Consider the following 24,509-nt stretch of genomic DNA (forward strand, 5'->3'; position numbering starts at 1 on the left):
AATGTTGCGAAATTTTTCTATTTCATATGCAAAGAATAAACAAAAAAGAAAATAGCTCACATAAGCGAATGCTTGTGTGAGAGCCTGATTCTCATGTTTTATTTTTTGTTTTCCTACCGTAATATACGATTTTAATAATTCTCGTTTTTACCTAACAATAGTTTTAAAATATTTTTGATTCTTGGAACCATTGTAAAATTAACCTTTTATATACTTTGGAATTACTTTCCTCTTTGATTCAAAATAGAGTTCGTTATATATCTTCGGAGTTTTGTAATATGTTTGATATTGAATTGTAGATTTACTCGTTGGTTTAAATTCTAAATTTTTGTTTGTCACATTTCTGATTATATACATATGTTTTATTACGTCCCATTTCTTACTATTCTTTTTAACATATAATAATATTTTCTGCAAATATAATTTTGAAAGTGGTAACACTGAAAAATGGTCATAGAGTCTATTTAGTCTACTTTCATGCTCATTTTTAAACATATTCTGACAATATTATTTTGCTGAACAATAAAAGGTTTAAAATGAGTACGGTAAGCAGCACCCCAAATATGCCATATGTAAGTACACTATTTACAAGAGCACAATATACAGTACGTAATTTTTTATGCTTACGATGTTTCGTAATTGAACAAATTTATATAATAATTTTCTTAGTATTGTGGCGATATGTATAATATGAGAAGACCATTGTAGATGCTTATCAATAAATATACCTAAGTATTTTACTTTATTTTCACTAATAAGAAGACTACAGTTACATTTTTCAGTATTTTGATAATAAAGCAATTTTAGTGACATGTTTTCCGGCTGTCCTGTTAAAGTCGACGAAAACGTTATATACCTGTTCTTTTTAGGATTTAATATTAACTGATGATTTTCGAGCCATTGTTTTCCTTTCTTCATTTCTGCTTCAATTTTCTTGAATAAATCTGTCTATATTTTAGCAGTAAATATAAGAGAGGTGTCATCAGCAAATGTTTGTATATGCCCGTCCATTTTAAATTACACCAATCATTTATATAAATTAAGAATAATAATGGAATAATACAGTTCTTTGTTGGACTTCTTGTTTTACAAATGAATAATTGCTTTGAAAATTTCCTATTTGAATGGTCTGTTTTCTGCCTTTGAAATAACTGCTAAAAAAGGTAGCGGTATACCTCTTATTCCACATCTTTCTAGTTTAAGAGAATTTTGTATGGTATTGTGTCGAATGTTTTAGCTACGTCTAGGAAAACTGTAATTACTTTTTCAGCTTTATCAATTTTTTACAAAGAATTTCTGTGATATTGTACACCGCATCTAATGTCCTTTTACCTTTTTGAAATCCATATTGATTTGAAGAAAATAATTTTTTTTCAAGAATATTGACTAATCTTCTCTTTGTAGATTTTTCTAACACTTTAGCACAGTTACTGATGCTCGATATAGGTATATAGTTATTAAGATCAGCCTTTGAACTTTTATATATTAACAACCTCCAACCGTCGTGCCTAATTTGCATGGGGATGACGTTATGTTTGACGATTGAAGATCGCTACTACTCACCATCTGAAATGAGTAGGTTCGAAGTGGGAGCAGAGAAAAAACACACAAATTTAACTTTCATTTAAATAACTGTATTATTCGAAATATCAAGTGTGAGTGTTGGTAGTGTTGAGTGAGTATAACACGTCAGATCACATATCGACAGCATCTAAGAATTTAGTCACGAATAATTCGTACATTGCTGAGATACACATACCTTGCTGATTGATGACTGCCTGGACTGGATGTTGAAGTAATACGATACAGGATCTCTCGTACTGTAGATAGTCGGCGAACTGGATAGTCCGACCATAATCCAACCATAATCCAAGTTAATGGTTGAACTATAAAATGATAGATCTTCCTAGATCTATTCCGCTGAATTGGAATTACAGTTGACTACTCAACTGCGATGAGCTTTCAAGTGGTTCTCTCTGACGATCCTCCACTTCTGATCCTAATCCTCTCTGACCAGAGGTTTTTATTCTCCTTTCCAAACATTCTGGAATTCTCTTCGTTGATTTTCTGTTTATCTCAGCTATTGGTAAAACATTGGTTTCACCCGAACTATATCGTGATCAAATTCTCAGACCAACAAATTTCTGCAAGTCTGACGGTTATGCCACAGTCAAAGTGTGTCACTGTTACGTACAGAGTTTCACATTCATGACATTTCATTAATTTCAAACATAACATTGCAAATCATAATAAACATACAAACTGACGACTTAGCGTCTAGCCATAACACAACAATTACAATTAACGCATTTACAAATTATTGACATACGTCAACAAATAAACACAAGCACGTGTTTATACTACATAACAACATTTCATTACTATATCCAGTATTCTGATACAACATCTAATAATTTGAGATTTTCTATCACAAAAATAATATGACCCAAAACCATATATCTCTACATGCCCCCCTTCAAAACGAGGGAACTGCGTTCTCGTATAAATTTCTGGATAGAAATTGACAAAATATTTAGTATAAAATATAAACGAAATAATCGAATATATTTGTCCATCACCTATATATATATATATATATGCATATTAATTTAATATAATCCTAAAACCATTTATCATACATATAAAATCTTTCAAACATTATTTATTTACATTCATTCTTTTTTTAAAAAAATCTTGACGAGAGTCTTTATAAAAAGTATCGGCTCCTGCCATCTGTTGTAATTTACATGTAACTATATGTTACTTTCTGCGCTCTCAAACGCACATATATGTACTTTTTATTCCTTCGTTCTCGTAATTTTCCATTGCATTTAGTAGCAAAGTTCAACACAATGTTTCTTACCACTGTACTTATATAGCAAATGTCAGTGTCTTCATCACTGATGTATTTTGTACACATAAACACTTTTTTAGACACTCTTCACCTCCTAATGATATACTTATATATTTGGTAACAACGTCCCATCTCGTTGTATAAATTTAACGCACAAATAAAAATTTGAAAATATAAAATCACTTCACTGTTGGTTTTATTCGTATTCTTACAGTTAGCAACTCTGCGTAGCTTCCATGCCGTAAACTGATTATTCAGCAAAGTTTTGGCAATGACATTGAAACTTGTTCCACGTCGCTTCCTTTTAGTTGCGTCGCGTCACTAATTACGGTTGACCGTGAAATCGTGTCTGTACCATTTTCGTTGAAAAACTTGGAAAGTGTTCAGAAAACCAATATTTCACAGGGACGAAAATATACTTATTCACTTTTCAAGTTCGTGGACAAATGTTCGTCCGTTATTCCGGTCTCGAAATTCGATAAATTCGTGATTTCGTGTGCATCACTCTGGATTTTGGTGTCGTGGAATGTTTTTTGTGCATCCGCTGTACTTGAATTATCTTGTGCTAATTCTATATGCTTTGGATAATGATCTGAATTATTTTCTTTGTTACTAGTGTGTTCTCTAGTGTTATTACAGTGCTTTTGAGTGTTATTTTTATTAACAAGTGCATAAATTTCTGTGGAAACGTAGTATTTTGTGTGCTTAACATCGTCATATATCTTATTTTTACTTTCAACTTTAGCTATCTGTTCTTTCTGCTCATTAAATTTACGTAATTTAAACACTAAATACAATATAACTATCAACGTCCCTAATATCAATACGATTAAACTTGTTAACGCTACAGTAACTATCATAGTATTCTGCTCCATATTGCCTGTAAATATAAATGACTAGTTGGGAGATCCAGCTTTTGTCTATTTTCAAGTCTTATATTACTAAAACTTTGTCTACGGTCACTTTTCGTAAAAATATTACGTTTTCTTACCATAGGCCTAGTTTTAATGTTCTAAATCTGTTCATTATTCCCTATAAAATGCATAAATGATGCATATTCTGAACAATGACTAATGTTCTAACGCTTATGTAATCCTTCGAGTACTAAAATGTTACTCTCGTTACATCTTAATTCGTTTTTTCGTCGTATTTTCAGTCTTTCTTTTTTTTAAAGTCGTAAAAATCCTACAGTTTCACGCATATTTACGTGTTTAAATATACTTTACTACTGCTTTTACTACTATATGTAGGTACTAATATCTTTATTAATGTTTGTTCTATCTTTCTTTAACATTACACAGCGTTATTTATTGCGAATTCATTGGTATTGCATCAAAATTGCCGTAAAACAAAGTTACTGCCCATGTGTAGGCGTGGCTTTTTGCTATGGAGCGGCCATGTTTGCTCGCAGACTCCGCCCATAGTAACGGAGCTTCCTCCGTCGCCACAGAAAGCAGGATGTGATCAAACGCACTTCTCTCCGCAAGTAGTAAATACAGCGGAACGGGATTACTGTAATTTGTTTATTTCTCCACACATGAATATTCCAATAACTAATGAACTGAATAATTTAATTATTATAAAAATCATTGATATGCCAATTGATTATTCTATAAATATTACGGATCAATTATTTTCACTCTTTCTTTCTTTCTTAAAAAAACTTGAATTTAGAAAATGAATTTAGCTCAAAATAACTTGTTTACATTCAACTTACGACAATTTTAGACATGATGCAGCACGACTTTATTCTCTTTTGACTACTTTACGACTATTATTTATTATTTATCTATCATTTTCTACTTTTCTCTATTCATTTCTTTTAACGACTTTTAGAATACTTTTTACAACTTATATTCTTCATTCGTAAGCTTACTTTTCTAGTTTTATATTACTAATATCTATAATATACTCTATTTATCTATCTTCTATTAATAGACAATTCTTTCTACTTTTCGATGTTTTTCATACCTTTGAACTGCTGATCTCACTGATATTAGAATGTTATATAACTTAGTCATTATCTATTTGCATGCTCTTATCTATTTTTATCTATGATCTTCTATTTACTATGCTTATTGTTTACTGTTTTTCTTACTTTACCCAAAATACTGAGTTTTGTCGTATTATTACCGCGTAACCATTCTCGTTCAACAACCCTATTCGGTTTCACCAATTGAATAGTCTACTCCTAGTTTTGTCTAGGATCACATTACCTAGGCTTTTCGACTCGTGACTACCACATGGTTTTGGTAAGTATTTCTACATGTTTATAAATTGTTCAATATACTAATAAAATAATTCTTTTCAGGTTTTCATTCCGACATAGAAATTTTTTTTCAAAAAATAACATTCTTCATATCCCAAAATGTAACTTTTTTCTCAACCCAAGGCACATACAACAAGGATTTACATAATACGCCTTACCTCATTAATACTTATTGATAATTATTATTATGATTATGATTATTATTGTATAATTATTATTATTATTATTCTTGATTTTGAACTTTATACTGCCGAATTGATTTATAAAGCCTACAATACAATACTAGTAGCAATGACGTTGTTGATATTAACGCTATAATGATTCCAAGTATTACGTACATAATGTAATCTGTTTTTAGATGCAATTCTGGGATTGATGTATCGACTTCTAATTTCAACAACTTTTCTGTTAAACTATTTAACTCCTGCGTATGTAACGAAAGATTAACTTGTCTCTCCGTCCAATTACCAATTAACTTAATATGTTTATTTTGAACTTGTACTATTTGCTTAGTTGGAATTACCAGCTCTCGTATTATTATGTTGTCAAATTTACCATACTTTATGAAACTTGATTTAGATTTAGTTTGATCCAATTTTGTGGAAGTAACTTCTTGATGTACACCCACTTTCGTCATGTACGCCTCCTTTTCAACAGAAAAGTACATCACTCCTGCGTGTGTATATCTGAATATCACATTCCCCAAAAATTTCTCAGAATTTTGCTGGCATCCTTCCAAAGAATTATTTAAAATAATATTATTTAAACACTTTGCTTCATTATCCATTGTTATACTTTCACAAAAGTACAAGATACTTTTAAATTCACATTTATTTTTATCTAATGAATGATATTTACCTTCCCCCAAGTAAACTGCTTCCGGTAAATCGTAAAATATTCTGGTATTATTTATTAAGTAGCCCATAGATATTATGTCATACATGATTGAGATACTAGTTTCATATATTATTGGGGTTTTTAATATTAAATCAACATTATTTTCCTCATAATGATATTTTACTAAATATACGCTAGACATTTGGTAAAACATCCCAATGTCTGACCTATAAATAGTATTCTTCAAAACATCATGAAAACTTATTAATCTTTTTACATCTGCATTAGCCAATATATAATATGTTAGTTGATTATTTAATATACTGTTTATTATTTTATTTACCCTCTCTTGCACAAGATGAGCAAACAAGTTTGCCATTATCTTGCGTTGCGATTGGTGTAAATAACAATATAGTTCTTGAATTTTATTGTTAAAATCTTGCGATACGTGTTGCACTTTAACTACAATTCCATGGACTACAGAAATTTCATTATTAAATGATGCTTTTAGATTTTTAATTTTACTTGTTAGCAAGTTCTCGTGTTTATTTAATTTATCAATTGAATGAGAGAATTGCTGATTATGTATTAGATTATATGTCGATAGACCAATAGAAGATAATCCCAGTAACCAAGAAAATATGAACCTTTTATTACTATGAGTATTACTACACCTAGTCTTTCCGTTTTCATAAACAAAATAACATGGTAACAAATTTACAATATTTTGTCTAAATTCTTTCTCTTTTACAGCATAATCATTAAGAATATCATATGCATCATTACAATTGTCATGCACTGGCACCGACTCTTGAAAATTTAAGTGTAACTTTACAGTGGTATACACCATGTTTGTAGCATGTACGGCATATGCATTCTGCATTAAAACTAATCCAATTTCCGGTAACGTTATCTGCTGTTCATCCTCTGCCATGCCCATGCTCATCAATAGTACTTGCAAAATTAAAATCTTCAACATGGTGTTGACTGTAAATAATCGAAACTTAAAATTACTTATTGAATTTATTTTATTAATTTTTTAAAACTTTTATTTAGTTAATACTTATGTTTATTTATTTAATTATCATGTTTTCATTTACTTTATTTACGTTGTATGCGTACCTTGGATTATTCAACAAACGAACAAACTTACGAAATATCTCTAATTTAAAAAAAAATCTCTACTTTCCTAATAACTCTAAATTCTGTAAACAAAACATGTTTACCAGTTCGGGGTTTTTTCAGATGGAAACCAAAATTTCCTTCGGTTTCGGGTTCACGGACTTTTGTTGATAAACGGCTTTCCAACTCGCCGTCCACTGGCAAAAACATTTTGCTTACAGATCCCTAAAATAAATAATCAAACTTATAAACTTAATTTATTTTTTTTCGTCGCAACAAACTTTAACTTTTTGTTATGTGGTCTTTGAGTCACTAAACCTTCACGCGTTGTTCATCTTTTTTTCTTTTAGACATCACTGTCTAAATCCGAATCTTCATCTTGCTTATCAGACTCTTCATCATTTGCGCCAATAAATGGTTTTAAACGCCGAATGTCAATCGTGTCCACTTTTTCTTGTCCTTTCTTTGTTTCATACTTTACTTTATAGGAATTGTTATTCATTTTTTCTACTATAACACCACGAGTATTAAATCTTTTCCCAAAACAAGCTGGAATACCTGCTCTCGTCATCTCTCTTATCCATACCTTTTGTCCGATGTCAAAGCTAGGTTGAGAAAACTTCTTCTCAATCTGCTTCTTCTGTGACTTAAACCGCTTTTGCAAATTTTGGTATGCTACCTTCCTTGCTTCTTTGACTGCTCTAATTCGCTCATCATTCTCCACATACTCACAGGGAATGTCCAGATCTTGTTCCAAGAACGTTCTGGGTTCACGTCCTGTCAGCAAATAATACGGCGAATGTTTTGTTCCATCATGAACTTGCGTATTCATGGTGAATACTATGCAAGGTAGGATTTCATCCCAATTTGTAAATTCTCGGTCTATGTAGTGCTTCATGACTTGCTGTATGGATCCTATGGCTCTTTCTGATGTTCCTATATTATAGTGTGCATTCGTGTTGGCGAAGTTTAACTTCATTCCAAAACGTTCTGCCATTTCCTCCATCACTCGGCTTCGGTGTGTGCTATGCCTGTCCATCGCTAGAATCTCGGGAATGCCGTGTTTTGTGATTAGTTCTTCAAAAATCACTTCCGCTATAATCTCGGATGTTATTGCTGGGACTGCCTTAGCAATTACATATCTCGTAGCACTATCCACAAACACAATCACATATTTGTTTCGATGATTCTTTGAACTTTTAAATGGAACAAACTCGTCCATTGTTACATGCTGGAATGGCATATAACTTGGCTACGTCTGTGGATGCAATGGTGTCCTTCCTGCCATACGTTTTTGAATCTGACAGCTTACACATTGGCTGACCTTTCCCTGAAAAAAATTTTTCATATTAGGGAAGTAGATCGATTTTAATGCACGATTGTAGCATTGTAGTAATGACCTCCCCCATAAATTGAACAGTGCAGGTTTTTAAACACTTGCTCCCTTAAGGAAAAAGGAATGCACAAGAGAAATTTCTTTCCGCTTGCCATCCTTTGTGTCCTAAAAAGTTTTCCATCTTTCACCACATACCAACGTGCTTGCCTCTCAGCTTTCTCATCTGCTACTTCAGGATGTTCAATGGCATTCATAATAGGTCCAAAGAAAGAATCCTTTCTCTGCAGTTCGGCTACGTCTACGTCTTCATCAAAGGTGATGTTTACTTCCAAATCTTCGGTATTCACTGGTAATGCATCCAAATCAATATCTTCTGCCCTAGGTTGAATATCAGTATTCCTCGAAAGTACATCGCTCGGGTTCTTCTCACCCGGACAATGCACAGGTGTATACTGGTATTGCGCCATCTTTAAACTATATCTCAATAACTTTGGTGATAATTTTGGTGTTGTTTGCAAATATTTAATGCATCTACAATCCGTATACAGTTCGAACTCTTTGTTGTATAGATAATAATTAAATGCTTTAAAGGCACTCACCACTGCCAAAATTTCCAACTCCACTATGTGTCTTCTAATTTCATTCGGTCTCAATACCCTACTATAATATGCGATTGGGGTCCATTCTCCGTTTACTTGTTTCTGCATGAGAACTGCTCCTATTGACTTCGTCGACGCATCGGTATATACTCTTGTCTCCAGATTTTCTCGGAATGGCGCTAGCAATGGTGCATTCAACAATGCATCTTTTAATTTCTCAAAGCTGTTTTGATGCTCCTCGGTCCATACGAACTTATGATTTTTCCTCAGCAACGGTTGAAAAATTGCTGAAATTTCTGCATAATCTTTACAGAATTTTCCTACGTAATTTGTCAAACCCAGGAACGACTTAAGGTATTTTGCCGACTTTGGTGGTTTACACGCTTTAATGGCTTGTATCACTTTTGGACTAATCTCGTATCCGGCCTCAGTTACAATGTGACCTAACGCTAAAACTTTTTCTTCCATAAAGTGGCACTTTTCCACTGACAATTTCAAGCAATATTTTCGCAGTCTTTGAAAAATTGAATGCAAAACTGACACCATTTTTTTATTATTAACATAAATAAACACGTCATCCATGTAATATGACACCGCTTCCGGATTATGTTAGCTAATGTCATAGCCATGATCTTCGTGTATACAGCTGGCGATTGAATGTAACCCATTGGGAGCTTAGAGTATTGGTAAGCACCGACGCCAGGAATGTTGAACGCCGTGTACTTTCTAGATTCCTTTGAGATGGACACAGTGTGATAGGCACTTTTAATGTCAAGTACACTGAAGAATTTATGACCTCCCATACATGTTAGGATTTGATGTATGGGCGGCAACGCCACGGAATGGAATTTTACGTGCCGATTCAACGTCCCACAGTCGAGCACTGCTCTTATCGCTCCAGAAGGCTTTTTAACGAACAGCATTGGTGAATTATAGGAGCTGTTACTCTCCTCGATAATGTTCTGTTCGAGCAGGATGTTTATTTGTTCTTTAACTTTCTCTTTCATCGCAATTGGGATCGGATCCTGTTGCCTTCTAAAAGGAACTTCCGTTTCCAATTCTATTTTATGCTCAACACCTTTTACTCTGCCTAACTCATTGTCTCTCCACGCAAAAACGTCCGCATAATCGTAAAAAAGTTTTTTCTATTTTTTTCTTAATTTCAGGTTTAGTTTTGTCGCCAAATTTTAATCTCGTCTTGTCATAATTCTTCCGTGCGTCTAACACTTCCTCAATTTCGTCTTCCGTTAGCCCTTCCTGTCTTAATTCCGTCTCACTAACACATTCTTCCGCATCTCCAATTTTCAAATTCCTTGTTAACATTATTGTCTTGTTTGATGGATTAATAATCTCTAATTTCTGATTTTCTTTTGATAATATCGCTCTTGGTATAAATACATTATACTGTTTCTCTAATAATCTATCAGGCTCTAAAAGATACTCGTTACTCGCCCAAGAATTTACTAGATTGACTTCAACAGTCGTTCTAGCCCTTGGTAACAGTCTAACTCTATGCCCTAAAAATCACTTTTGTTTTAAACTTGTTTTTACACTTATCGCAATATTATCAGAAACTGATCTTAATTCCTGATCATTTCCACAACTTCTTGTCGGTTTCCCGAACCTTTGAACTAAAATTTTACTATTTCCATAGTCTATTTGACAATTTTCTGTTTTTAAAAAATCATTCCCTATTAGCATCTGATACGGAAAATCTTTTATTATTCGGAACTCTTGATGAAATGTCTGATTAGATATTTTAAATTTGATTATAGCCAATTTATTGATAACGAGTGTATTCTGCGTTATACCCCTAATTTTCGTTTGTTTTGGTATAATTCGCGCACTTGGTGGTACTAACTTCTCATTGATAATGGAAATTTGTGACCCACTATCGAGCAAAGCTTTAATCTGTCTATTTTCTACTTCTAATGGTAAATATACCATATTATTTTCTAATTTCACTGAGGCTATAACATCTCTTGTTCTCACATTCTTGTTACCTGTAAATGTGCCTCGCTCATTTACAGATGTATTTAGTTTAAATGATTCGTTCCGACAGGTTGGTAATATGTTGTACCATTTACTTGTGCAGGCACAACTTGCACAAACCTCTGCGAATTATGATTATCGGAATATTGACTTTGCTGACAATGACCACTTCTTTGCCAGTTACCTTGTTGATTACGTCCACGATTATTTCGCCAGTATCCGCCTCTATTACCACGTCTATTTTGAAACCCATTGTTTCCTCTATTGTTATTCTGACCTCGTCTATCATTATTATTCGACCAATATCTGTTGTTATTTCCACGATAATTAGTCTTATTATTTCCTCTATATTGTCTATTGTTTTTAAAATTTTGATTTTTCCCTTGTTTTCTACTTTGACTATCCTGTTTTTCATCTTCTTGCGTTCTTGCTGACAACGCAATTTGCAACTTATCTATCTATCTCCAATTTCGCGATTTGCGTTAAACTATGCGGCTCTTGTTTAACCTTGTGTTCTTCTTTACCTTTTCTTACAACCACGTTACCCAACTCGGAATCACTTTCTTCGTCCTCGACTTGTTCCCGGATCTTTTTGACCAAGTCTTTTATTGTCACCTTTCCTGTTTCACGCTTTACACGTTTCGCGATTTTACATTTATTCTTCTCAATCTTTTGTAGATCGTCTACAAACTTATCTAAGTTAGAGTAGGCCACCGTTCCTACTTTCTCCATGTAGTACGGATGTAACCCACTAACTATTTGGTCTAGGACACTAACTATTCGTGCGGGTGGACAAGAGATGGCGCAACGAAAGGAGCGTCCCACAGTTCCGTGTATCCACACATGTGTTGCAAACCCCTGTCATCGCGTATCGTTCGTAGTATAGGGCAGTGGATTAAAGCGTCAACAACACCAGTTTGTAGTTAAGTGAACATGGCGCAATTTGTGCCTGATAAAGTCTTTTTGCGGGGTGTCCTGCTGCAATACTTTAACATGCAGAAAAGTGCGACTGAAAGTCATCGTATTTTGGTGGAAGTGTATGGTGACCATGCTCTAGCTAAGCGCACGTGTCAGAAGTGGTTTGCACGGTTTCGAAGTGGTGATTTCGGCTTGGCAGACCAAGAGCGAGCTGGACAGCCAAAAAAATTTCAAGACGAAGAATTGACAGCATTGCTCGAGCAGGATTCGTGTCAAACGCAGGAACAACTTGCAGCAGCATTAGGCGTTGATCAAACAACAGTCTCCAAACGCTTGAAAGCTATTGGAATGATTCAAAAGATGTCACAGTGGGTTCCACATGAATTGAAAGACAGAGACGTTGAAAGACGAAAAACCATTTGCGAATTGCTGCTTCAACGACAGAGGAGAAAGGGGTTTCTGCATCGAATTATTACGGGTGATGAGAAGTGGATCCATTACGAGAGCCCTAAACGAAAAAAGGCCTGGTTGAAACCAGGTGAACCAGGTCCATCACAACCAAAACGAGATATTCACTGTGCAAAGGTTATGCTGTGCATATGGTGGGATATGAAAGGTGTGGTGTACTATGAGCTGCTGCAACCGGGTGAAACTATGAATGGAGAACGTTATCGACGACAATTAATGCGTTTGAAGCAAGCTCTGGCCAGAACATGACCAGAATGGGAGAACAGACTTGATAAACTTATTGTTCAACATGATAACGCTCGCCCACATGTCGCAAAACCGATCAAAACCTATTGAGAAAATGTCGGATGGGAAGTTTTACCCCACCCGCCGTATTCACCAGACGTTACTCCTTCGGACTACTACTTGTTCGATTGCATGAACAACGATTTGATTGGACAGCGGTTTACTTCTTCAGAAGATATCGAAACATGGGTCTCTGACTGGATCGCTTCCAAGCATGAGAACTTCTTTCGCCACGGAATCCGTACATTGCCTGACAGATGGGCGAAAGTGGTGGCTAGCGATGGACAATATTTTTCTTAAGGTATTTATGTATTTTGTGTTTGTACTACAGCTTCAATGTGTGCGTACCAACCGCACGAATTAATTCCTAGACCAAATATTATACCAATCTTTTTCATATCTGTCATATTTGTGTCTAACCGCTCGCAAAGAACAAGCATGTCATACACATAATTTATGACAGCTTCGTCTTCTTGTTGTAAACGTTCTTTAATCCGGTCCTCTATATCGAGAGTCACATTCGACTTTGTGAATTCCTCAACAATTTCCGCTTGTAAATCCTTATATTGTATTTCCGCTATGTTCTTTTGGTTTCAGGAACAACTTTATCCATTGTCTCCCTACTCCTTTGAAAATGTTTGGTATCAATTCTTTCCTTTTGTTTTCGGCGACGCCTGCCATCTGACACGCATCATCGAATTCATCAAAGAAAGAAACGATGTCACTATCGTTTTTCAAATCGAACTTTGGCAATTTATTGATGTCAGCGTAAAATGTGATGTTCGAAGCCATTTTAACGTCCTTATCTTTATTATTTACTAAATTCTCGTCTAAATTTATAATAGAGGGAAAATCTTCCGACACTGATTTTATTACTGGACTACTTGGAAAGTTGAACACCGGTTCTTTACTTAAAATAATTTTAGGACTCGCGGCTGTTTCTTGACTACTACTATATTTTCGCCGTTCAGGTGTCCTTACACCAAATAAATTATTTACTTCAATATTAATTCCTTTACTCGCCTTTTGTGCCCTCGTCAACACAGTATTTTCGGTCATTTATTAATATATTTCTACTTATTACAACTTATATCTTTGACTACGTAGTGTGGGAGGGTGGTGAGGGTTAACCTGATAACTTAATATGCTAGAGTCACTTTAAAAGCCTTTCAAGATCCGAACCAAATCTCGCATTATTCGATTGGTGAACGTTAAAATTACCTTGACTAAATCTTACCATACTAATTACTTAATCTACAATTAATTTTGCCGGGACTCGAACCAAACATGACTTCACCATAACAATGGTGGGAATTATACTACTAAAACTTTTACAAGCACCCCGGGAATCGAACCGATAACATCTCCACCATAACAATGGTGGGAATTCTCCTAGGACCGCTACCAAAACCAGCAAATCTCCACCATAACAACCTCCAACCGTCGTGCCTAATTTGCATGGGGATGACGTTATGTTTGACGATTGAAGATCGCTACTACTCACCATCTGAAATGAGTAGGTTCGAAGTGGGAGCAGAGAAAAACCACACAAATTTAACTTTCATTTAAATAACTGTATTATTCGAAATATCAAGTGTGAGTGTTGGTAGTGTTGAGTGAGTATAACACGTCAGATCACATATCGACAGCATCTAAGAATTTAGTCACGAATAATTCGTACATTGCTGAGATACACATACCTTGCTGATTGATGACTGCCTGGACTGGATGTTGAAGTAATACGATACAGGATTTCTCGTACTGTAGATAGTCGGCGAACTGAATAGTCCGACTATAATCCAACCATAATCCAAGTTAATGGTTGAACTATAAAATGATAGATCTTCCTAGATCTATTCCGCTGAATTGGAATTACAGTTGACTACTCAACTGCGATAAGCTTTCAAGTGGTTTTCTCTGATGATCCTCCACTTCTGATCCTAATCCTCTCTGACCAGAGGTTTTTATTCTCCTTTCCAAACATTCTGGAATTCTCTTCGTTGATTTTCTGTTTATCTCAGCTATTGGTAAAACATTGGTTTCACCCGAACTATATCGTGATCAAATTCTCAGACCAACAAATTTCTGCAAGTCTGACGGTTATGCCACAGTCAAAGTGTGTCACTGTTACGTACAGAGTTTCACATTGATGACATTTCATTAATTTCAAACATAACATTGCAAATCATAATAAACATACAAACTGACGACTTAGCGTTTAGCCATAACACAACAATTACAATTAACGCATTTACAAATTATTGACATACGTCAACAAATAAACACAAGCACGTGTTTATACTACATAACAACATTTCATTACTATATTCAGTATTCTGATACAACATTTAATAACTTGAGATTTTCTATCACAAAAATAATGACCCAAAACCATATATCTCTACAATATATATGTTTTAGTGCAGCAGTTTTAAAACCATCAGTAATTACACCTGTTTCTAAGCTTAGCTTGAAGATATACTGCAAAGGTTTTAATACATTTGATTTCTTATGTTTCAATCCACTTTCTGATAAACCATCTATACCAAATGTTGATTTTGGTGATAATTCATTTGTGAAGAGTTCAATTTCCTATTCAGTGATTGGAGTGAAAAATGTGGAGTTTACTACTTTAGTTTATAAATTCAAATTCAAATTTATTTTATCATCAATCTTTGTTAACTTTTTTTTGCAAAACGGGAAAAATGCTCACTAAAACTTTCAACTATTAACATTGGATGACGTTCAAACGTTACAAAACCATTTTTAATGTTTCGACCATTAATTTGTACATATTTTTTGACATTTTTATCTGTAATATCTGTTATTACCTTCCATAAATTTCTAATATTGTTATTTCGTAATGTATTTTGTTTTCTATGGTAGTCATTTTTAACTTCTTTTATTAATTGTGTAAGTTTATTGCTCTAGCTTCTCTAATATTAATTATATTCTAAATCATTTTGCATTTTTATTACTAAACTACTTGATCTGTGTCTTTCTCTTGTAGAGTTAACTAATCCTTTTGCTATGCATGATTTTATTTTGCGATATTTACTACTTACTTTTTATTTTTATTGTTAACACTTGAATTACTTACACAATTTTTATAATTTGGATGATATTCGGATGAAATTTGTAAGATACTCGTTAGCCTGACCACGGAGAACAGCGACTCGACATTCTCCTGGTTTCAAACAAATGGCAGCCCGAACAGAGACACGAATGATGGTTATAACTAAATGGACGCCCAAACCGCGACTGAACTTTTGATCGGTTATAATTCCAATTATTTTACGTTGTAGGTGAAATTTGTTTTGGATGTATGTATAATCATCTATCTGGGTGATTGCTGTTGCTGTAATTATGGCTGTAAATGCAGACATTGGAATAGTTTCGCCATGTAGATATTGTTGTATCTCTTAACGTTAGAGCTATCAGCATTTCTTGTAATCGAGTAGGCAATTCTTCTCAAATGTAAACAGATCACGTACAAGACGACATTGAGGGAATGATTTTTTTTCCACTTGTATAACCTCCAGTTAAGCAGAATTACATAACATTGTTTGTAATTCCAGCCTATCCGATTAGGTAATTGATAACTGTCACGTATTAAAAAAACTGACGAATTTCGAAGAAAAAAGTTTGAGTAAATTACTTAGCGTGTGGGAACTAAAAAAAAATAAGTTCGTGAGCTATAGTTGGTCATTACAATAGGAGAAGAACACATATTATTATACAAATAATGAAATTGAAATGTGTAAGATAGGTGCGTCACGTAGCTTGGGTCAGAAATACACACGGGATTCGTAAAATTGTTATTTATAAAAGGCTATATGTTCAGTTTGGTAGGTAGAAAACGATAAGAGAATATTACGGAGCTCGATACCATGAAGGTGGATTTTAGGGATCCAGTCTGGCTTGGTTTGTCCGGTATTATATCAAGTAGTTACATTTTATTACCTTCAACTTCGGTTAATCACAAGGTAAATAAATTTCGTATATTACGGAAAGTGTACTAAAGTTTAATGATAAAATGCGAATTCTATTTTCTTCAGTATTTAACGTTTGCTGTTAAAATTAAACAGTGTAAATAACTATCAAAACTTCAAATGAAACTCTGTGTTGTGGCAAATATTTAACTCTTCTTGGTCTTCAGTTTTACCTTCGGAAAAGTGTGCGTAATGTGTTCATAATTAGCTCGTACCCAACCAAACACACAGCTAATAACGAAGATGCGATCACTCAAACAGATTGCCTACAAAAGCAATACATAAGTTTAACTTTTAAATGCCGCAGATCGTTCAGTAATTAAAAGTGTGGATAAAGATTTACTATTATTCCCTGATTCAGGGTTTGTGCTCATTCGCGATTTTATTTTTTACTTCAATGAAATTAAGATTAGTTTCTTTACTCATTTTTACAAAGAAAAGGATTTAACGGAGGTAATAAAAAGGAAATATCTACTCTTTTCAGAACGCGTTGGTAAAGATGGGGAAAGAAAATTTCCTAATTTTGCTCGCTCGTACTTGTATTCATTAAAGATATATGATTTGTAACACCCTGAAAACTACGTAGATACATTTAGTAAAGATTGTTCACAAAGTTTTGTCCCGTGAATATTTTAGTGTAATTATTTGCGAATTAAGCAAGTAACATGAATATTAATTGCGCATTAAGAAAATGATTGTTATACTTTTGGCAAGAAATAAAATAGTTCACATAAATGAAAGGACATGTGTGGGACACGAAAATGTCATTATCAAGAAAAACAATATGAAAATACTTTGTTTCCGTAAAAAGATTTGTAAAGATATAGTTTACGAGGTCTTCTGTAGTTTTAAACGTTACACGTGTTGAAATGTCGAAACGAGTCTATTTGTTCTGTGTAAGATATACGGTTCACGTAGAGCACATACCTCTGGTGCGTGAGATTCCTTTTCGGTCCCCGGTCAAATAAGTTTGTGGTGGACAACATCCTGTTCGTAGGTTTCCTCGAGGCACTCCCATTTCTTCCCACTTTCTCATTCCTTCAATTCTTGCATCATCATCCACTTGCTTTAATCATTTTCTTCCTTATCGTAAAGAGCAAAATAGTGAAACGTTAAAGTGAAATATGTGTATGAGTTTATAACTGAATTTCATCTCATGACATCTGCCTGATAACTTACTTTTCCTAAAAAGTTCTAGTATACTAGAAAAACTGTGATCACTAACCTGCCCAGATGATGTGTGATGGATGTCTGTACACTGTATAATAATTTAATATCATGACGTAATATTGTATATTAAGAAAACTACGAAAATTCCCGCTTTTGTGCCTTAAAGTTTAGATCACTTGCCAACTGGTTTTTACTAAAGATTTTATGTAGAAAATTTCACCTCTGTAACATAATTCACTAATCGGATACCCTACTTTAACCTGCAACCTATTCCGCTTGTTATTCATCGAATTCTCATTATAATGAAAGTAACGTAAAAAACAAACAAAAGAAAAGAGAGCCTACTGAGATAGTTGCTAATTGCTGGGCAAAATTCAATTCCAATCGATTTATCCTGTTTCTCAGCTAATGACAGACAAGATGGATATCAAGTTTATGTACTGAGTAATAATATTTTAAGTGTTAATCATCTCCCTCTTAAAAGGGCCGATGTGGCTCAGTGGTAGAGCGTTCACGTCTGGTGCTTGGTGTGCTGGGTTCGTACCTATACCACGCATAGTGAAATTTGTGGTGGACAGACACCGTGTGCGTGGGTTTCTTCAGTGTTCTCCCGTTTCCTCAGACTTTCTTCATTCCTCCAATTCATTCATTTCTCATAACCACCGAGTCCTTTAGCCTAAACGGCATAACCGTGAGACGTAAAACTTAAAGATTTCATTTCATTTGTATTCCTCTTAAATAATAGTGCACACGACAAGATGTTTTGATGAGTCTTCTGTTTCCAAGAGAGAATGGTGGGGTAATAATTTTTAAAGTATGTTTTACAATTATTCCTCTTTCTATGATACCAATTTCAAGAACAGTAACGTGATAAAAGAAAACATTTACCCGTAGGAACTCAGCACATTAGAAAATTTATATTGAACAGCCTGGCTGTCTACTCTATATGATGTAGGAGGTAAGTAAAAAATTAACCCGTATTGTAGCTATAATTTTTTTCATATTGTTCTTTCTGATATCTGCCCTCCTTTATTTTATTAATATGCTGTCTAGTTATGTTGTGAAGGTTTCATCCTATTTCCTCCACCTTTTTTTCTTTAGGTACGTATACTGTCATAGCTGCTTCATTAGAGTTTGTACTAAAGAGGAACACCAAGTAATGATCCAGCCTTTTTTGGTCAGAATGTGTATCAGGATTCGCAATCTATCAAAGGCTTTCGGCAGTGTGTCTTCGCACTACATAGTGTTTACTAATGGACTGAAAAATTCAAAATGGGTCTCACAGGGCCACTCAAGGCTGATATTATTTGCTGCAGTACATGGTCGTGCGGCTCCTTCCTCGTGCGTAACACATAAGTGCCTTTTTTTGAATTTTTCAATCCATTCATAGAGACTGCGTTGTGGAAGGTCACCGTTCCTGTATTCTCCCGAAAGTTTTGATGGATTGCGGCCAATGGTGCACCTTCTGACCACAAAAACCGGATCACTGTTCAATGTTCCTTTTTCATGCAAACTTCTAATGGTGCGGCATGATCTATCTGGAACAAACGGAGGAAATGTGATGAAACTTTCATAGCATCACCACAAGACGGTAGCAATACGATAGGCGAGGCAGATATTGGTATGAAGAATGTAATAAAACATAACGTTACATTGCGGATAATTTTTGATTTGTTTTCGTATAACATGTTTGTTTCATTTTTTTAATGAACAGAGTGGAGCATTTTCTTTGACACACAGTTTTTATTAGTAATAAACAATAAACACTGGAGTTCTTCACGATGCAGAAAATAGCCAGGAAGCATTGTTTGACATACCATATAATAACAGTGTTGTATATTCCGTATAGAACATTGAATAGCATCGCATCAACTTATTACGAAGGGCCTACTTGGTTTCGCATAAGGACCAAACTGTGTCACATGATCAACTCAAATGTCACACTTCCTGCAAAATCGAGCCTAGAGATTCGAAATCCAGATGTGAGATATTTCAAGCATTTAAGCTTCGCGGGTGTTGTCCTGATAAATTTGCCGAAAATGCATATATTTTATCATTATTACTGAAACATTGTTTGTCATTACTGAAACAACCTGCTTTTGACAATGTTCTATCCATATCTACTCTACGTGCTATACATCGTTTTTGAGCTATTTTTTTTTTTTTTGTCATTCTCATAAGCCTTTAATTAGCTATCCCCATATATTTTCTTATATATATGAACCTTTTTGTTTTATTATTGATGTTTCATTCAATTTTATGTTCATTATTTACTTTCTTTATCCTTTTTTTGACTATGTTATATTATGCAACACATTTATTTCTGTCATGCAAATGAGGGACGTTGTGTCATAATAGCTTTGAAAATATTGGAAGCTCTAACGGTAAAAATCCCAGGAGAAACGAACGAGAGAAGAACTGTACACATTCTCATTACTTTAACGTCGAATTCTACAATTTTAATATCAGGTATTTGTTTTAAATATTTGAAATATAAGGAATTGAAAGCACGGCATTTCTCAAATTGTTTTATATCGGAAGAGTGTTTAAATATGTATCACAACTAAACGCGAAAATTATATATTAATTGACGTTAATCTCATAATATGGATTAAAATTTAATAACTGAAAGATTCAAAGGACAATAGGAACACTAGTAAAGATTGATTTTTTAATCGAAATGATATAAAAGTGTAAAAATTAGGAATTGTCATAACCTTTCTGTTATTTTTATTTTATTTCTTAATGTTTTTATATTTTTACTGGCAGTTTCTGGTACTTGCAATAGCAAAAATACTCGTAATTAGTATCTCGCCACTCCTGCTGTATTTTACATGTAGATAATTGCAGTTCTTTTGTTTCATATCATTTATATCCATTTCCTTCTTCATTAATTTCTACTGGTTCCATAAATACACTCTTTCCAGAAGTGCCAATACGTTTTCTACGCGGAAGGAAACATTTCACCATTCAGATGAGAAATCTCATACTAGCAAAGTGTCTTGCAAAGGATTAACTCGATCGCAATTGTCAAGCTCACATACGAGTGAAAAGCATCATACTTATCAAATGTGTCAAAAAACATTTAGTCCAGGAGCACCCATGTTACTCCATGCAGGAGAAAACCATCAATCGTGTGAGGAGTGTGGAATCGGGCTTATTGAAAATACAAGTGGGAAATCCCACATTTTTTCGCACCAAGCTTATAACACACATATCAGCCAAGAGTGTGAGAAGGAATTTAGTCGGAAAGGTAACCTGAAAGTACATATCATGACACTTGCAAGTCAAAAACCTTACAAGTCCCAAGTATGTGGAAGAGGATTTAGTCAAAGAATTAGTTTCAAAGCACACATCAGAACCCATTCAGGTGAAAAACCATGCAGGTGCAAAACGTATGATAGTCAAAGTAATATTTTGAAAGCACTCATGAAAACCCATACAGGTGAAAAACCCCACAAGTGCGAAGAGTGTGGAAGGGGATTTAGTCACAGAAGTATTTTGAAGAGACATATCAAAACACATACAGGAGAAAAAACTTATAACTGCCAAGAGTGTGGAAAGGGATTTATTCAAAGTGGTAATTTAAATACTCACATCTTGACACATACAGGTGAAAAACCTCACAAGTGCAAAACGTGTGGAAAGGGCTTTAGTCAAAGAAATAGTTTGAAGGCACACATCTTAACACATACAGGTGAAAAACCTCACAAGTGCAAAACGTGTGGAATGGGCTTTAGTCAAACATATAGTTTGAAGGCACACATCTTAACACATACAGGTGAAAAACCTTACAGCTGCCGAGAGTGTGGCAAGGGATTTATTCAAAGAGGTAATTTAAATGCTCACATCAGAACACATACAGGTGAAAAACCTTATAAGTGCCAACATTTTGGCAACGGATTTAGTCACAGTAATATTTTAAAAGCACACATCAGAACCCACACAGGTGAAAAACCTTTCAAGTGCGAAGAGTGTGGAACGGGATTTAGCGAAAGAAATATTTTGAAATCACACATTTTAACTCATACAGGTGAAAAACCTTACAAGTGCGAAGAGTGTGGAAGGAGATTTAGTCAAAGAAGTATTTTGAAAGAACATATCTTAACACATACAGGTGATAAATCTTACATGTGCGAAGAGTGTGGAATGAGATTTAGTCAGAGAAAATCTTTGAAGATACACATTAGAGCACATATAGGTGGAAAACCTCACAAGTGCGAAGAGTGTGGAAGCGGATTTAGTCACAGAAGTAGTTTGAAGAGACATATCAAAACACACACGAGAAAAATCTTGTAAGTGGCAAGGGATTTAATCAAAGTGGTAATATAAATGCTCACATCAGAATACACTGGTGAAAAACCTTATAAATGCCAACACTGTAAATAGGGATTTTCACAAAGATTTAGTTTGACAACACATAACAACCCATACATGTGAGAATACTCACAAGTGTCAACACTGTGGATGGGTATTTAGTCATAGGAGTTGTTTAAAAGCACACACCTGAACACATACAGGTGAAAATCTTACAAGCACCGAGAGTGTGAAAAGAGATTTAGTAAAATTACTACTCTAAAATCTCACGATCGAAAGATCTCTGTTCGATTACTGGTTTGAACTCATGTGTATCGGATTCCACGTCTCATACAGTCTTGCTGATAAACAGGACGTTAAACTTAACTATCAATCAATTGTTCGTTACTTCGTTTCTATTCGTTGAAAACGGCATACCATGGGCAAGGTATCAAACGCTGAGATCCTTTTGACGAGCATATTCTTATTCGTCTTGCTAGTGCTGTATATGTGATAGAGGCTTTTAAAGTTTGGGTGATTGTAATAATATAACATCCTTATTTTGCTACACTTAATAGCTAATAGGGTATTTTGTAATTTTATTTGACATGTTAATTTCAACTAAGTAATAATCTGACGTAGTGCCTTTTAAAAAATGTAACATTATGTTAACATTGCAACATTGTTCATTAGGTAGTGTAGCTTAATACGTAAAGCAGTCTCCATCCTTATAATTGCTTCGTGCACTTTTGCTTTTCTTTCCTATTTAGGTTTCTCCTTTTCCACGGATGATCAAAATGAATTTCCTACCCTCTATATCTTCCTTTTCTGTTCATTGTAACGCAATATAAATCTGTTTTTTCCTAAGTACCGAGCGTTTCCACTTTTTTTTTCATTTTGAGATTTGTTTAGCACATACTTCATATTTTATAGTTTTCCGTTTACATTTTTAATTTGTTTTCCTTAATTTCTTTTATGCTTACAGTGTTCATTATATATAACTGATAAACGGAACACGCTGAAGTAATGTACCTTGCAAGTATAGAGAGCAAATACTGTACCTTGTTTAACATATTCTCTGGTACTTTAAGTTTATTAGTGCTGCCTTAACATGCTATATGTAGTTGGTGGTATCCATTTCAATATTCTTTTCAAAACAACACTGCCTATTTGTTGCATTGCTTGTTTGTTAGAATATAATCACTGTAAATATGTTACATACAAAGCTATATATAATTATTTTAATAAAAACATTACTCTTAATGAAAATCGGAAACTACCAGTAAACAGTAATATTTTTAAAAAGATAGTTGTAAGTTTTCCTATGAGTGAAATATATTAATAAATTTACACCTGACATATAAATGATGTTTTCTTCCATTAGAGTGCATTAATCGTACAGATGAATTCTGGTTATTTAATGTGTTCTTAGGATATTACTTTAAGTCAGGTTTATTTTCCGAAATAATTTTAATTTGAAATGAGCATTTCTTTTAGAAATGATACACTAGTTTCTAGTCATAATCAAAGCAAAAAACAGCTAAAAATTTCATTATATGACTGTATTTTAATACGCAAATAGATACAAGACAATATAGGATTAGTATTTTTATTCTGGAATTGTTGAAGATAATGGGCAAATATTTTTAGCATTTCTGTGATTAACGAAACGATGGTTTATATGGAAATAACCGTAATGAATTTGGTATGAATACCGAAGGGATGCACGAAACAATGCCCCTCTGTCCTGTTTGTTATCCCATTAGACATTGCTTTTATTGGATACCTTAAACTTTTGGATCACTCGTCACCCAGGAGCGAGCTATTTGAATAGATGCCAGGATACGCCTGGCTCGCAAGAGACCAAGTTCTCCCTCCAATCATTGGTCATTGATGGGACCAATTGTGTTGATATTCACTACCATATATTCTACACAATTCAAATTCTCGTCCCTGGAAGTCACTCGCATCGGAGATCGTCCCGACCTTGCCTCCTATCCCCATTTTTCAAAAGCTACACGCTTATCGCGAATTAATAACTGATTACAAAGAAATCAGTGTGTATCACTAGCATAAAAAATATTCCCAAATAAGCAATATTAAAAAAAACATTGTGTAAATTCAGTTGGTTTTCATTTTTCAAATTATTTACCAGTTAGAAGCTAACGGGAAATTATTACATGATCAATTTTATATATTGAAAAGGTGCGAAGAAGAATATTCAGCTGTATCTGAGAAAGCTAATTACATTGTATGGCAAAATTAAAGAAATTGCAAGAGAAAATTTAGCTATTCACAAAATGACGGCTAGAAAGGGAAGAAATGCTTAGAAATTAAAGCTGAAGAACTTTTATCCCTGGAACTATTTAAA

General features: G+C 34.1%; 1 protein-coding gene across 2 annotated transcripts in view; it reads left to right on the forward strand.

Annotated features, from left to right (window-relative positions):
• LOC145681215 (uncharacterized) overlaps nucleotides 1-22,784 on the forward strand; it is a 63,849-nt gene extending 41,065 nt beyond the window's left edge. Inside the window, exon 3 of one of the 2 annotated variants that reach the window (XM_081752750.1) lies at nucleotides 20,770-22,784. In XM_081752750.1, coding sequence (XP_081608876.1) covers nucleotides 20,770-22,141 — 1,372 coding nt within the window. In that variant the 3' untranslated portion in view covers nucleotides 22,142-22,784. The remainder of the gene's footprint in view (nucleotides 1-20,769) is intronic. The other variant, XM_081752751.1, reaches the window with a different exon arrangement.
• Nucleotides 22,785-24,509: the final 1,725 nt, after the last annotated feature.

This window comes from Thermobia domestica, chromosome 3 (assembly GCF_964235325.1).
Source record: "Thermobia domestica chromosome 3, izTheDome1.hap1.1, whole genome shotgun sequence".
Classification (NCBI taxonomy): domain Eukaryota; kingdom Metazoa; phylum Arthropoda; class Insecta; order Zygentoma; family Lepismatidae; genus Thermobia; species Thermobia domestica.